Raw genomic sequence first — 14,260 nt, 5'->3', positions numbered from 1 at the left:
GTCTTTGTCTCATCAGACCAGAGAATATTGTTCCTCCTAGTCCAAGAGGCCTTCGGGAGCCTTGAGGAAAACTGACCTGCACTGTAAACTGTGGCACCCATGTTTCCAAATCAAGTTCAACTGAATTCACCACTGCTGGACTGCATTCAAGCTACAAAAACATTCCAAGGATGTTCAGTGGAAACACATCCATTTTTAGCCTCATGGCACAGGCTGTGAATACTTGCATAAATTCAATTTCTTGGTTTTCTCTTTTTAATAACGTTCTTAAACACTCAAAAACCAAATCAAACTTATTCAAAGTGTAATGTGTTGCTGATTCACATTGATATGAAACTTGGTCTGAGTTTTTAAATAAGCGTCATAATAAGCCTATTTCATCAGGATGACAGCATCTCCTGTTCTCAGCCTTCCTCTTGTAAAACTTCATCTCCCTCCTTCTACAAACTCACTTTGATAAAAAAACAACTAGTGTTTACTGCAGATAAGCTCCTGAATACTGATGGCTACTTCACACAACTATACATCCATAAATCTCCTTGAGATGCTGTACACACGTGACTGATCAGCACATCACCGTATGAGAAATTCCCCTGCAGACAGACTGTAGGCTCTGTGCGACAGACTAACATGCTGACATGGACTCTCCCCACCCCCAGGCTGAGGCGGCAGCAGCAGAGTCCTGCTCTTTTTGGGAAGATACGATCCGCTCGCTTTGGTCCTGAAAACCCAGATGGCCCAAGAAGTGATGTTGATGAGGAAGAGGAGGACCTCCAGTTACAGATTCCATGACGTATGTCCCCATCCACAAATGAACAGGATGTTGGGACATCAGCAGTCATATGAACAATATGAAGTCAATGAAGTGTTTTGCAGAAAATATCCCAAAATCATCAGCTATATTTAAATCCAAAAGTCACTGTCTGTTTCTTGTTCAAACTGTAAATTCATGTAGACTTCTCAGGATGTCAAATAATTTCTGATCATGAGTTAATCAAATCTGAAAAGTCAACAGGTCTTCTTTTGGGAGACCGAGACCACAAGATTTAAATAAGGCTGCACTGTGCCAAGCACACACCAGGAGCCTCATGTATGAAAGAATGCGCAGCTTTCACACTAAAAATTGACTCATGGATAAATTGAGAAAAGTGTAGCGCACAAAAAAATTCAGATGTATAAAAACTATGCGTGCACACATACCTGAGCTCATTTCATTTATACATCCTAATTTACAGGAAATGGAGCGCAGCTGCTGGTCCGCCTTGCCATCACCCATAAATACATTTGTAAATTAGTAAAATACCCAGAAGGCTGCTGCCATGAAAAGCAATAACCATGGCAACGTTTTTTGCATGTAGCAGTATGAATATTTAAAATAATTATTATTACGCATCCTAAAAGGTGCTTTCAGGACACATAGATTACCTCACAAAAAATAAAAATAATACATTTTAGAGAAAAAATTGCAAAAAGAAAATAAAGTGGAAATGCTTGTTGGAACAGCAGAGCATTCAGCTGGGATTTAAAGACAGACAACGTGCTAGAGAGACCTTTGGGGTGAGTGGGGAATGTGGAAGTTTATTCTATAATAATAATAGAGAAATCATGTGTATTGTCCATTTACAGAATGGAGATGCTTCCTATTCAGAAAGCTGGCAAGGCTTGACTGAAGGACGATTGTCTGACCTGTCAGCAGCACCAGCTGAACCTGAACCGGTTCATGGCTCCTTTAAGTCCTGCGCAGAGCTCCATAATGATCAGTCTGGGCAATCTAAACTCTAGTAAACCATTAACATTTCCCAGCAGATCAATATGTCTCCGATAAAACACTCTCTCTGAATTCTTCTATTGCTGGGTTGCAGATGGTGTAGCAACAACGTCACCCAATGCAAATGGAGGGCAGGAAGTAAATGCAGCCCATTTATTTCTGCTGATCCAGCATCAAAATGCCTTAAACCTGTGTCATGTAAGATTGTTTAAACCACTCTAATTGAAAGGAAGATAAATATTATCTTTTACCTTCACTACCTTGTAAAGGTAGTTGTTCACAGGATAGTTAATTAAAAAAAAAAAAACTTACCCTAAAAAATAAAAGGAGTGAAGTGGATCAACAATCTACGGCTAAAAAAATGGGAGGCGGGGAAAGTAATAACCCGTTACCTGTTTCTAACAGGTAACGATCACATCGTTTAAATTGTATTTTCACATATTTTATTGGACAGTTACTCTTGTTGTTTATTGTTCACAAAATTTGAGTGGCTGCCGCATATTTTTACAGAGGTAGAAAGTTTGTACTTTAATTTTTTTACATGCCAACTTGTGCTTAAAATATAGCGCAGCACATTTTTAGTGCGTACGCACGCTTTATACATGAGGCCCCTGGTCCCTACGAGGCTACACACTTGCTAAAGCTCACATATATATGAGGCACCATGGGCCAAAACCTATAGACTCACATGTACCATCAAACTCCTATGCATATACTAATATGCTCTCAAATCAGCCTTTTATACTTCATTAAAAATATGTTTTACCCTGAAGGAAAATCTATTTTATCTTTAGAAAATATATAGGTAAAATAGACTAAACTAAATAGTTCATTAAAATGTGAAATCAACTAAAATGATTTAGAAAAAAAAAACAAAAAACTTTTTTTTTTTTACTTGAGGAAAAAGTGCTCACAAACAGTTATGAAATTATGGAACGTGTTTGACATGGAAGCTGAAGAATCTCTGACACTTGAGGACTTTGCACTTTACCTCTAATTAAAAAATAAAAACTTTCTTTATACATTTTGGTTATTTTAAAGTTGTTTATTGTGAAGACATTGCAAATAGTAGAAACATATTGGTAAAGCACAAAAAACAATATTAATGTATTTATAGCCATACGATAGATTTTAAATCCTTCATACTGAATTCAGTATGAATTCATAACTCAGTTAAAGATTGTCTTTTCAGTTAAAGATTGTCTTGTCAGTGCGTTCTTGAAGGACCAAAGCTTTAGCAAAAAAGGACCTGATCTTGAACTTGCTTGCACACATCATTTTAGACTCTTTTTGTGCTTAAAATATAGCGCAGCACATTTTTAAAAGATTGCCTTTTCAATGGGTGGCCCAGCTACTCAATGGTTGCATCATTGCTTTTAGGGAGGTTGCATAAACTACAAAACCTCATGACTGGGCCTCCAGTCACGAGGGACTGAACCACAGGAGGTTGGTAGAAGAACTATCAATCTCACAGGACACAAAATATGTTTTACAGTCTCTTCCTCTTTTCAATGCTCCCTGCCTCCCATCCCATGGTGGTATTTTTCTCTATCAAGTGTAATATAATAGGGATATTTAAATTCATGAAACCCTGTTGCAGTCTGTGCCATACCACCTGATTCTTCCTACCCACACCAATTCTAGTCATCAAGGCTTAGAGTCCAAAAATGTACACATGTTCCTGAATCAACAAATATCTAAACAGTATTAGTATTAGTGGACTCATGTTGAAGTGGAGACACATGTAAAAGTTGCAGGACACTTGAGGACTGGAAAGTGATGACCTCTAATGTACAGACACAAAGAGATAAGACCAGTATGTTTTTTAACGAGTTTTCCCTGCCATTTTGCCACAGGATTGGACCAAAGGGGCAGCTGCTGTACCACTAATGAATGTTTTCTAGAGACAGACAGGTTTAAAATGCAGTGCTTTGTTTGCCAGAGTGTCATCCTGCTCATAAAGCAAGTTTGAACATCTGCATTCAATACCTTTGAAAAGTCCCATAGAAATAAATATTGACATAATAAAATTGTATTTCATTTTATGATGAAAACTTGTCAACACCTTGGAATAACATCTTTAGATCTAAGTAACCTTGACCTTTGGAATCACATATTTTTGCTTTGAAAACGCTATTTGGCTATATATTGCACGATTTAATTTTTTTTTAAGGTTTCCACAGTAAATTATTTTTTTTCTTAAAAACATCATCATGGTGAATGGTGTATTATATAAATAAGAATAAATAATTAAAAGTGTGACTTTGAGCCAGCATCAGACTCATCTGCTGCTGTAGTTGATGGTGAAGTTTGACAGCTCTTCAGACTGGAGCTGTGAGGTTTCAGTGCGCAAAAGAACTAATATAACCTTTTAATAAACTTTCAGAAATTAAGTAAAGGTTTTATGGTTCACAAACTTAAGTTTCTAAATGTTATGTTATTAGCAAAGGATAATTAGTTGTTCGTAGCACTGTTGCCTTGCAGCAAGAAGGTCCTGGGTTCAATTCCCAGCCCGGGGTTTGCATGTTCTCTCTGTGCGTGTGTGGGTTCTCTCTGGATACTCTGGCTTCCTCCCACAGTCCAAAATATGACTGTTAGGTTAATTAGTCTTTCCAAATTCTTCCTGGATGTGAGTGTGTGTGTGCATGGTTGTTTGTCCTGTTTGTTTCCATGTTGCCATGCGACAGACTGGCAACCTGTCCAGGTGACCCGCCTCTCGCCTGGAACGCAGCTGGAGATAGACACCAGCAACTCCTGACCCCACTAGGGACAAGGGTGAAGAGATAATGAATGGATGGAAGGCTGGATAATCTAGTCCAGGTTTGAACTATCTACATTTTGTAGTTTTTAAACTAGAGCAGATTAAAAATTCTCAAGATGGTGAGAAAAAAATGTGGAATAGCCCGTTAGCAAGTGAAAGCCAACTGGAGCTGAAGTTCAGCATTTGCTGCAGCAGCAGATGGTGTGCCCAGGCTCCGACTGTCGGCTTGTATCTAACATTTTAGATATTGCTGAAACTACTGTGGAAGCATTTACAATATTATTTAAAAGACTCATTACTTAAATGCCTGAGTAGCTTCTGCTAAGCCTTTTTCTCATAAACAACCTTTATTCTTTATTACAGGCGTCCAATCAGAAACTTAGAATTGAAGATAATTTCCATTTCCATCAAGCTCTCTCACACACACACCACTATATTCATCCACACACACCATCATTAAATCTCACTTTCACAAACAAAATATTTACTGATATTCTCGTGTTCTGACATTCAGTCTCACATTTACTGTCATGTTTTCAAAATAATGGAGCTATATAAATGGAGATAATGGTTGAATATTTTTGTAGAAATTTAAACTACAATTTAATTTGGAAATACAATAAACTCAAAAATGAAACTTAAAAAAATGTTTATTGAAGGATAAAATAATTTAAAAATGAATACATCTCTGGTTTTTGCAAAATTTCATTATGCTTTTTTTTGTAAATATAGATTTAATATTTAAGTAAATATTTATATATGTAAGTTTATTTCAAAGTTTTTTTTGTTTGGTAATACTGCACATAAGACAGTTAATTAGTATATGTAAAAGAGTTTGATGGCATATGCAAGAGAATTTGTAAGTTTTGCCCCACATGGCCTCTCATACTTATGATTTGACGTATTTACAAAGACATACAACAAGCAGACAACAACCAGTGGCTGGAGTGAGATTCCATGTTTCATAGGCTGAGTGCGTGTGTTACTTCATCATCAGACTCCAGCTTGTGTCATCTGTTTTTATTTTTACCTCAAATGCACAAATACTGCAGCTTTCTCATTTGAACAGTGCTACTGGAAAAAAAACGAGCTCAAGCCTTCATTTACATGAGCAGTATCAATATATCACCCTATGTTGTTTTTCAGATGAAAAGTTTGTTCTGCTGGCTGAAGTGCTTATTGATGATCTTGATAGCATCCTTGGGTTCAACTTACTGTTCTGATGTTTTTCTATATTTCATATCCAAGCAGCAAACCTGAACCTGCAAGCAATGATAACACTAGATTATCAACCCTGTTGTAAGTGATCTGGAAGTGATGTATTTAATATGGCTGCAGCTGATCCAGGACAACACAACCTGGTATTAAACCAGGTGAAAGCATCAGTTAATATATGTATAGATACTGAAGAATAAGAAGCTGAGAGAGACTCTGGAAGTAACAGTCCATCAGTGAGACGTGCTTCTGGGATGGAAAATATTTCACACAGATATGGTCAGGTCATATTTAAAAAATACCAAAAAGTCAGAAGTGAAGAAAGCTATGACCTCTTGGTATGAAGTAAAATGTCTACTTCATTTTACCGATCAGGCAGTATGTCTGAAGCACTGTCCACACACCAACTCCACCAGCACAACCAAGATGCTTGAGAACTGATAAAACTTGAGATACTGATTGGTTGTTTATTTCTGCAGATCTTTGCTGTTGACTAATCATACCCAGAAATATCTTTATTGGTGTCTGTATCTGAATTTTTTTTTTTTTTTTACATTTCCTGTGTGAACCCCCAGATTTCAGTCTGAGCTTCAGTGACATTGTGGCGAAAATGAAAATGCTAAAACTTAGCAGACTTCTTTGTTACATTTTAAGTTTCAGTCAAAGGTTGACACTTTGTGCCAACTTTTAAGCTTCCGAATTTATAATTCAGCCTGTGATTTGCATTCAGACCAACTAAGTACTTCCTCTGCTCACTGGGAGATGCTGAAGTGATTACTTATTGATGCTCATCTTAAATAATGTACAGTTCTGCAAACACAGTTGTGGAATTTTTCAATTTTCCTCCTCAAATTCCTAAAGTTAGGATCAAGAGAGGGAGTAAATGTGTCATAAAAGAATAAATCACAGCTACATTTACATTGCAAGCCAATGGTATTGCTTTGAGTTTTTAATGTTAGAACCAGCAGGTATTGAAGAGGAGGCCATGTTTGAGAACTATGTCTCTGCTCCTCTTGGTCTCAGTACTTACCCTCTCCATCCACAATCACTCTGTCTCAGGCTTATCTCTGATGCTGGAAGAGGACCAATATATTTGTAATGATCGTCACTCTGTATTCCTACTATTTATGCTGTTGTTATAAATGTGTTTTTATAAAGGTTGTGCACCACAGTCATTTCTATTATCTCTGTCAACTGTACATACAAAGAAATTTGTCTTTTTTATGCTTTTTTAGTAGATGTTTTCCTGTCAGAAGTTTCTTGTGTCTGTTTTCACTGAAGCAGAAAACACCAATTACAAATAGTCACTAATACAGATTAGACATGTGGAATGACTGAAATATGATATGGCCACAAAGTTTCAGGGGAAATGTTCAATGGACACATGGGACAAAAATGGAACATTTTCATGTGTCTTACAAACATGACATCTGCGACAGGCACCAACAACCTTGCTGCCAGAGTTCCAATAATCAGACACAGAATACGGTCCACTCAGACTCAATGTCCCCCCACAACCCCTGGAACGTATTCAAAGTTCTGCCGGAGATGGGAGTTAAAGCTTCGTCTCACAGGAGACTGTCAGATGTTCATAGCCGACCCTGACAACATGTTTGGGCCTGCCAGGTCTGACCGGCATCCTCCCCCACAACCGGAGCAAACTCACTGCCAGGTAGTGGTCAGTAGACAGCTCTGCACCTCTCTTCACCCGAGTGTCCAAGACATGCGGTCAAAGATCCAATGAAACGATGACAAAGTCGATCATCGAACTGTGGCCTTGGTTGTCCTGGTGCCAAGTGCACATATGGACACCCTTATGCCTGAACATGGTGTTCGTTATGGACAATCCATGATGAGCACAGAAGTTCAACAACAGAACACCACTCAAGTTCAGATCAGGGGAGCTGTTCCTCCCAACCACGCCCCTCCAGGTCTCACTGTCATTACCCCTGCTGGGGGAGTGTTGACGTCCCCCAGCAGAACAAGGGAGGCCCCAGGAGGGGCATTCTCCAGTACCCCCTCTATGGACTCCAAGAAGGCTGGGTAATCTGAACTGTTGTTCAGCTCATAAGCACAAACAACAGTCAGGACTTGTTCCCCCCTCTGCACGTGCCTGAATGATGGTGTAATACTGCACTTAATTATAAGTGTGATGCAGCTTCTTTTATGATACAATATAATTTCATAATATCAACTAAATAATTTATGTTGAGCCCATCTTTCTGCTTCAGTTGTTTAGTTTTTCTGTTCAGTAGCAGGTAAATGTGTTCTGTTTGTCCTGAAAAAAAGCACTGCAGACATTTTTGCTACACAAAATTGCTCTATTTTTATTGTTCCAAAATGATTCTAATTCTGTCATTTGTAAACAGTTTTGCAGCATATTTGGCCTTCTCCAAATGACTGAAATTCTGAAAGCTGTTATTCTTGTTAAAATATTTTTTACATCCTTCTGTTATTCTGCTAAAAATGTTAAACAAAATGTAGTTGATGGTACAAATGATTTACACAGACAATAAAAACTGCAACTATCACCTTATAACTGGAATAGATTTTTGGCATAATTAAATCTTTAATATGTCCCGCAGCAGGCAGCATGAAAGAAGTAGGTGTAAAGGATGGCGGTAGAAGAATCAGCAAAAATAAAAGTGGAAGTTGTCACTTTTCTTCCACAGGTTGCCAGGTTTTCAAGTGGTAACTTTCTTTCACTTCATCCTGAAATTTTCTCTTCATCCTGCAGTCCAGGAGGCTTTTAATGCTGATATGTGATGAATTAAGCAATAAATCTACAACTACAAGTCTGATGTTATTCATTAATATCTGTTTTAGGAAAGACTTCAGTCTAAGAAACAAATCTAAAACACAGAGTTTCATAAATTTGTGGAATCTCTTCATATTAAGTTTATGAATTTTAAATGACATCCAATTCTATTTATCAGAGGTACATGTAGTAGTTTATTTTTGTTGTTTATGGAAGTGCAGTTCCCACTTTTTTTTACTTAGTTTTGAAATACACAACCACTGGGACAAAAATATGGTTCCTCCAAAGGGAAACCTATTTAATTGGTATATGAGAAGATGTGGAGATATGCATGAAAATGTGACAGCACCGGGAGCTGGCATGAAGCAGTGGTTCTGCAGAGTAGTAGAGTCTCCACCCTTTAGAACAGCTCTTAGTCTCAAAAGTAACAGCTGGTCCTTAATGCTTTGAGAAATAAACAGACATATAAAATAAAAACACTGTTGGGATTTTTGCGACTCCAACCATTTAAGATTGTTCGGAGGCTACTTAATGGTGACTTTTTGTGCAAAGTTGTGTGGGCTGCATTCCATATGGCCCAACAGAGAATCTGAAGCTCAGAACACATCTAAAATGTAAGCATGATAACAGTAAACTGAGCAGAGGAACAGCTAGTGGAAGCAGGCATGTGAGCATTTTAAAAAACCTGTACATTCTCTGTAGTTAGTGCATTAAAGACTGTAGTAAACTCACTACAATTGATGCATTTTATGACAACACTGAACTATATCAAGACACTAACACTTGTACCATTTTTATAAATGTCAAGTGTTAGTGGAAACTCTTATGCAGCAACCATTACTGACAATAAAGCAATGAATAAGAAAAGATTTATTAAAAAAATGCTGAACAGAGGTTACACAGCCAGGTAAACACTGATTATATTATATTATATTATATTATATTATATTATATTATATTATATTATATTATAGTCTCCTTGAGTTTAGTGTGTTTTAAATCAGTTTTAGATACAAATCACTTGAATAGATTAACAGTGATAAAGACAGTAATGCCACCTGCCTTCACCCTTTTCCAGCTTCTTCCCTCTGGGAGGTGTAATAAAATTTCCCTGGCTAGAAAAACATATTAAACAACAAATAAAAAAAAAACATCTGTCCCTTCTGCAATAACCTTATTGAAAAAGATTTCAAACTTACTTTGCCTGTATAGGATCGTATTAATCTTTAGTTTAATTATTTTAGAAATGTTGGTTTTTCAGAAAGAAGAAAGTTATGTGCCAAAAGTCATTGGACAGGGACTCAAACCAGCTGCATCAAGGACTGCCATTCACAGATCACACAGGGGTACCCTGTAATGCCTGAAGAGAGATATTTTTAACACTTAATTCAGCAAAAATCTTAAATTGATGTAACTTTGTTGCACAGATCTGCTCATTAGTTCAGATGTGGGTGCATGAATAGACATTTGTGTGTGGACAGACACATACACACATTAGTATGCCACTCTGCAGCACTTCTCAGCAGGTGAAAGAAATCTGGCCCAATCAGCAGCACCCTCAACTCAGGTATATAAGGAATCCACTAACTACTTTACTAGTTTTGCAACAGAGCTGAGGAAGGCAAACACAGCCTCCAAAGCAGCATTTCATGGAAAAGGACTTATAAGGACTACTGGTAAGCAACTAACTGGGCTCAATTGAATGTAATTTGATTGTAGTTTTACATTTGAGAAATGAAATGAAGAATTTATTGAAGTAACAGTTTGCACTGCTAGTTTATAGTTGGTTCCACTAAAAGTATGTTAAGATATCTAATGTAAAAAACCTTATGTCCTAAGAGAAAGAAAAAAAAACTGTAATTCTGAAGTGTGTGGATTTGTTAAATTCAAATTCAACCAGACATGAAATTTAATAATTTAATATTGTGAATTTAAGGTTAAAAATTAAATTAGTCATGAAGATAAATTAACTTTGAACCAAATGTCTAAAATGTATGTTAAAATATTTTGTACGTGTTTTGTAGGTTTTTCACCTGTTCTGTTCATTGGTTCTCACTCATTGGTGAAAATAAAAAAAGATTGAGTGAATTCCTGATGTCTTCAAGTCCTCCTTTTCAAGTGTAGGAAGCCATAAAATTATAAGACACTGGACAAACTTAGATGGTCAAAACTACTGCAATCCCTTATTTGGCCACATGCCAAGCAGGAGCACTGATTTATGACTGCTGAGGGAAAACATAATTCCATGTAGGCTGAAGCTTGAACACTTACTTGCAAAGCATCAGTCAGCAAGTGTTCATCAACAGGAACGATTTTTGTCATCAGGCCAACAGGTGAACAACAGGAACTATGAAAAGACTAATGCTTCATAAAGTAACAGTTCTGATTTGTTTGAAGCAGGTAAGTTGCTCACACTTTCACCCCAACAAAAATCACCACCAAATACGAATGTACATTTTTCTACTCCTGGTTTTACTGTTTAATTCTCCCTTGGTCTTTAGACACAGGGTCATTAAAACCCCACAAGTTGTAACTCTGAGCACTTTTACAAGGTTTTATGTGTGGTTTTGGAAAGACCATCAGACCATCACTCTGCCCCATGGCTCTTCCCAGCTGTACAACCGTGACATCTGCTGCACTCATTCTGAGCATCGCGCTAAGACTGCCAGAGGTTAAACCCAACCTTGGTCCAGATAATTGATGTTTTTTCACCTGTCTTTCAGAAGCTCTAAGCCATGCTGCTTCCCGCTTGCTCTCTTGATGCTGGCAGGCTACATCATCAACAAGCATTAGCGCATTTAGCCGATAGACTGCAGATGTCTATCGTAGACCAAATTGCCATAATTTCTTTGATATATATTTTGCATTCCACCAATTTACTTTATTCAGTCCTGCTGTCAAATGACTGGGTGGCAAATTTGTATAATGTATGAGTGATAAGTATAATCACTCATACTTAATCACTGTCAGTATGAGTGATTAAGTACTTACATCCAGCACTTACCTTGGGTTGGTGAAGTGACACCTGAAAACTCCCAAAGCAGCATTTACAAGTGGACAGAGCGAGCAGGAAACCAATAGCTGCATCTATCATTCTGACAGTAACTGGTACCGCTGAGTCTCACAGTTGGCCCCATTCAAACAATGTCTTAGTGAATCTGAACCAATTCAAAGCACATTTGATGTGTCCCTCTTTAATATAGTGGAAACATTATATAATTGGTTCATTGTGTTCAAGATCTATCTTCACTATTTTGATTTGATTGTTCATCAGTTATCTCTGCACCTGTTTAATCCAATCTTTACTTAGCTACCTTATGGCTTTTATTTAATTCATAATCACAACTTTACCACTTATACTAATTTGATGAGTTTCCAGTTTTTGCTTCTGTTTACTAATTGTGCAACAGCAAATATAATAATGTTTGCTTATGTAACTATTAATAATTATGATCAATAATTTATGATTTAGGCATTTTTTTATCGTTAAGATTTGTCTTAGTTAAAATGTGAGGCCACTAGTTGATAATCAGGAATCATTAGTTAAACACATTCAGTCTCTCATGAAGGAATTAATTCAGTGTTACTGGATAAGAAACACTGCATAGAGCAGAATAAGTACGAACAACTACCCTCCAAAAGGGAAATTATTAATAATAAATTCCCCTTACAGTGAAATTATTCAGCAAGCAAATCTTATATCTAAAGTACAAACATCTAAACTACTAATTCAAATAAAAATGAAGTAAAAGTAAGTAAAGAATAGAATCAAGTAAGTAATAATATATAATGAAAATAAATGGGATGCTGAAAAATAACTTCAAGACTGACTAATTAAAAATATCATAAATCAACTAACAATGCAGCAATTTCACAATTCATTATGGTCAGATGAGAAAGACATGGAAACCCATTTCTGCCACTTTGAAAAAAAAAATCTCAGTATACTGAGATAATTACCTCAGCATAGTTATAGACTGAGCAGGCAATAATTTATTGTGAAAAATATAGGGTGAGCAGAGAAAAACTAAAAAATCAAGTAAGGAAATATGGTATGTAGACATTAAGAATGAATCTCGGTTAAATGTGACAAGATAAATAACTAATTTATTGCATTTCTAAAGGAAATTGGATTATGTATAAGAATTTAGTTTGGGTAGATAAGAAAAATAATCTAGCCCACACTCCAGCATAGTCACCCGCCATAAAAAAGAAGAAAAAGTCCTTGCCTGATGGTCAACTGCACAGGTAAAGTCAAGACTGAGCTCTTCTGGTAAGTGAGCTCAGTCACTTACCAGAGTGACTGAGCTCTGGAGGGACAGAAATAGGAGGGACAGAAATACGATGGATAGAATTTTGTATGGGTTGTGCTATTATCGCTCATCCAGAGCAAATTAAAATATATTTAAAGAGAGCCCGGGCTCTTGGCCTCAGATTTTCATCTGTATTCCCATGCTACCCATTGTTCCATCCAGATGCCCCAATAGTTTGTAAATAAATTCAGTACTCTTTTTTTTTATTATTATTATGTTTATTATTCCAAGTCCTTAGTGTATTCTGTATGTGGGTCATGCCACTTTCTAAGGGGTTAGATTATCCTGAGCTATCTCTGTAGTTACACTGCTAGAAGACAAACCGGCTACTTTTCCTCACTTCTACCTTGTCTCCAATTTGCATTATATGCTACTTTAAAAGTTATTTTGTTGTTTCTTGTCTCAGAGGCTACATCCGCTGTTTGCCTGGGAGGGGAGGCATCATCTGAGATAATGCTGCCACCAACTAATTGTTCCCCTTCTCCCTTTTTACTTTGTATTAACTCAGACAATACTTTTACACCGGAGGGGGGGGGGGTTTCCTTCTTTGTCTTCACTGTCCCTACTTGATCAATGAAGTCAGTAAATAAACTGAATTGAAACCTTCCTGGCATCATGACATCCTGAAACTCAATGAGATGGAACATAACCAATGGAACATAACTGATTTTGACATTTTGAATGCTCCTAGGTGGGTCTGGGGTAGAATCAAGGTTGTGAAGGTGTCATCCTGGCTGGGCCTTTGAGTGACATGACTGGTATATCATCAGGGTTTTCGGCCTAAGCACGCAGTGGACTTCATCACTTCAATCTTAGTTTTACTTTCAGTCTGGGAATGAGTAAAATAATCTGCAAACCTTGAGTTATTATTCATGCTTTGCAAAATAATTTTTCTTAACACTTGTTTCTTTGCAATTAGCACAATACTGCTCACATTTATCAGTCCTTTCCTCCAAGGATTTTAAAATAAGATCAAATGTAAATAAGGTGTAAAATCTATCAGAAATAATAGGAAATGAACTCAGTTTTGCTACACAAAAACAGGTCACACAATTATTTTGGGTGTACTGCAAATTACATGCTGTTGACATTGAGATCCTTTGGTTCTCAATGTCAACCCAAACAGTTATTGTTAAAGTGGACAGCAACTTCTCAGGGCAGTAGGGCTTATGAGGGCATTTTGGCCTCTTCTCCAGACTCCTCCCTGCCTCACATCAGTGCTCTTGGAGTGCAGACAAGAACATGGTTGTTGATGGAGAACTCTGTCTGAGACAATCAAGTACAACAGAGAGTAATGTAAAAGCTGTATATTAATATAAAAGGAAAAAGGACAGGAAACAAAGTGTCAACAGTGTTGACAAAGAAAATATCCAGCTAACCCCCCCCCCCCCCACACACACACACACACAGAGGAGGCTGTACTAATATATTATCTGATAGCCAAG

The 14,260-nt window shown here is 37.1% G+C and overlaps 1 protein-coding gene across 2 annotated transcripts in view; it reads left to right on the top strand.

Annotated features, from left to right (window-relative positions):
* The window catches only part of ccdc102a (coiled-coil domain containing 102A), a 35,749-nt gene extending 28,848 nt beyond the window's left edge, over window positions 1–6,901 (top strand). For both annotated transcript variants that reach the window (XM_055022412.1, XM_055022413.1), the window contains exon 10: window positions 660–6,901. In XM_055022412.1, the coding sequence (XP_054878387.1) occupies window positions 660–792 (133 nt within the window). In that variant the 3' untranslated portion in view covers window positions 793–6,901. The remainder of the gene's footprint in view (window positions 1–659) is intronic.
* Window positions 6,902–14,260: the final 7,359 nt, after the last annotated feature.

The sequence above is a fragment of the Poeciliopsis prolifica genome, unplaced genomic scaffold (assembly GCF_027474105.1).
Source record: "Poeciliopsis prolifica strain line A6 unplaced genomic scaffold, Auburn_PproV2 SCAFFOLD086, whole genome shotgun sequence".
NCBI lineage: Eukaryota > Metazoa > Chordata > Actinopteri > Cyprinodontiformes > Poeciliidae > Poeciliopsis > Poeciliopsis prolifica.
The sequence above is the reverse complement of the archived record's forward strand: the minus strand, read 5'-3'. Positions and strand labels throughout refer to the sequence as shown.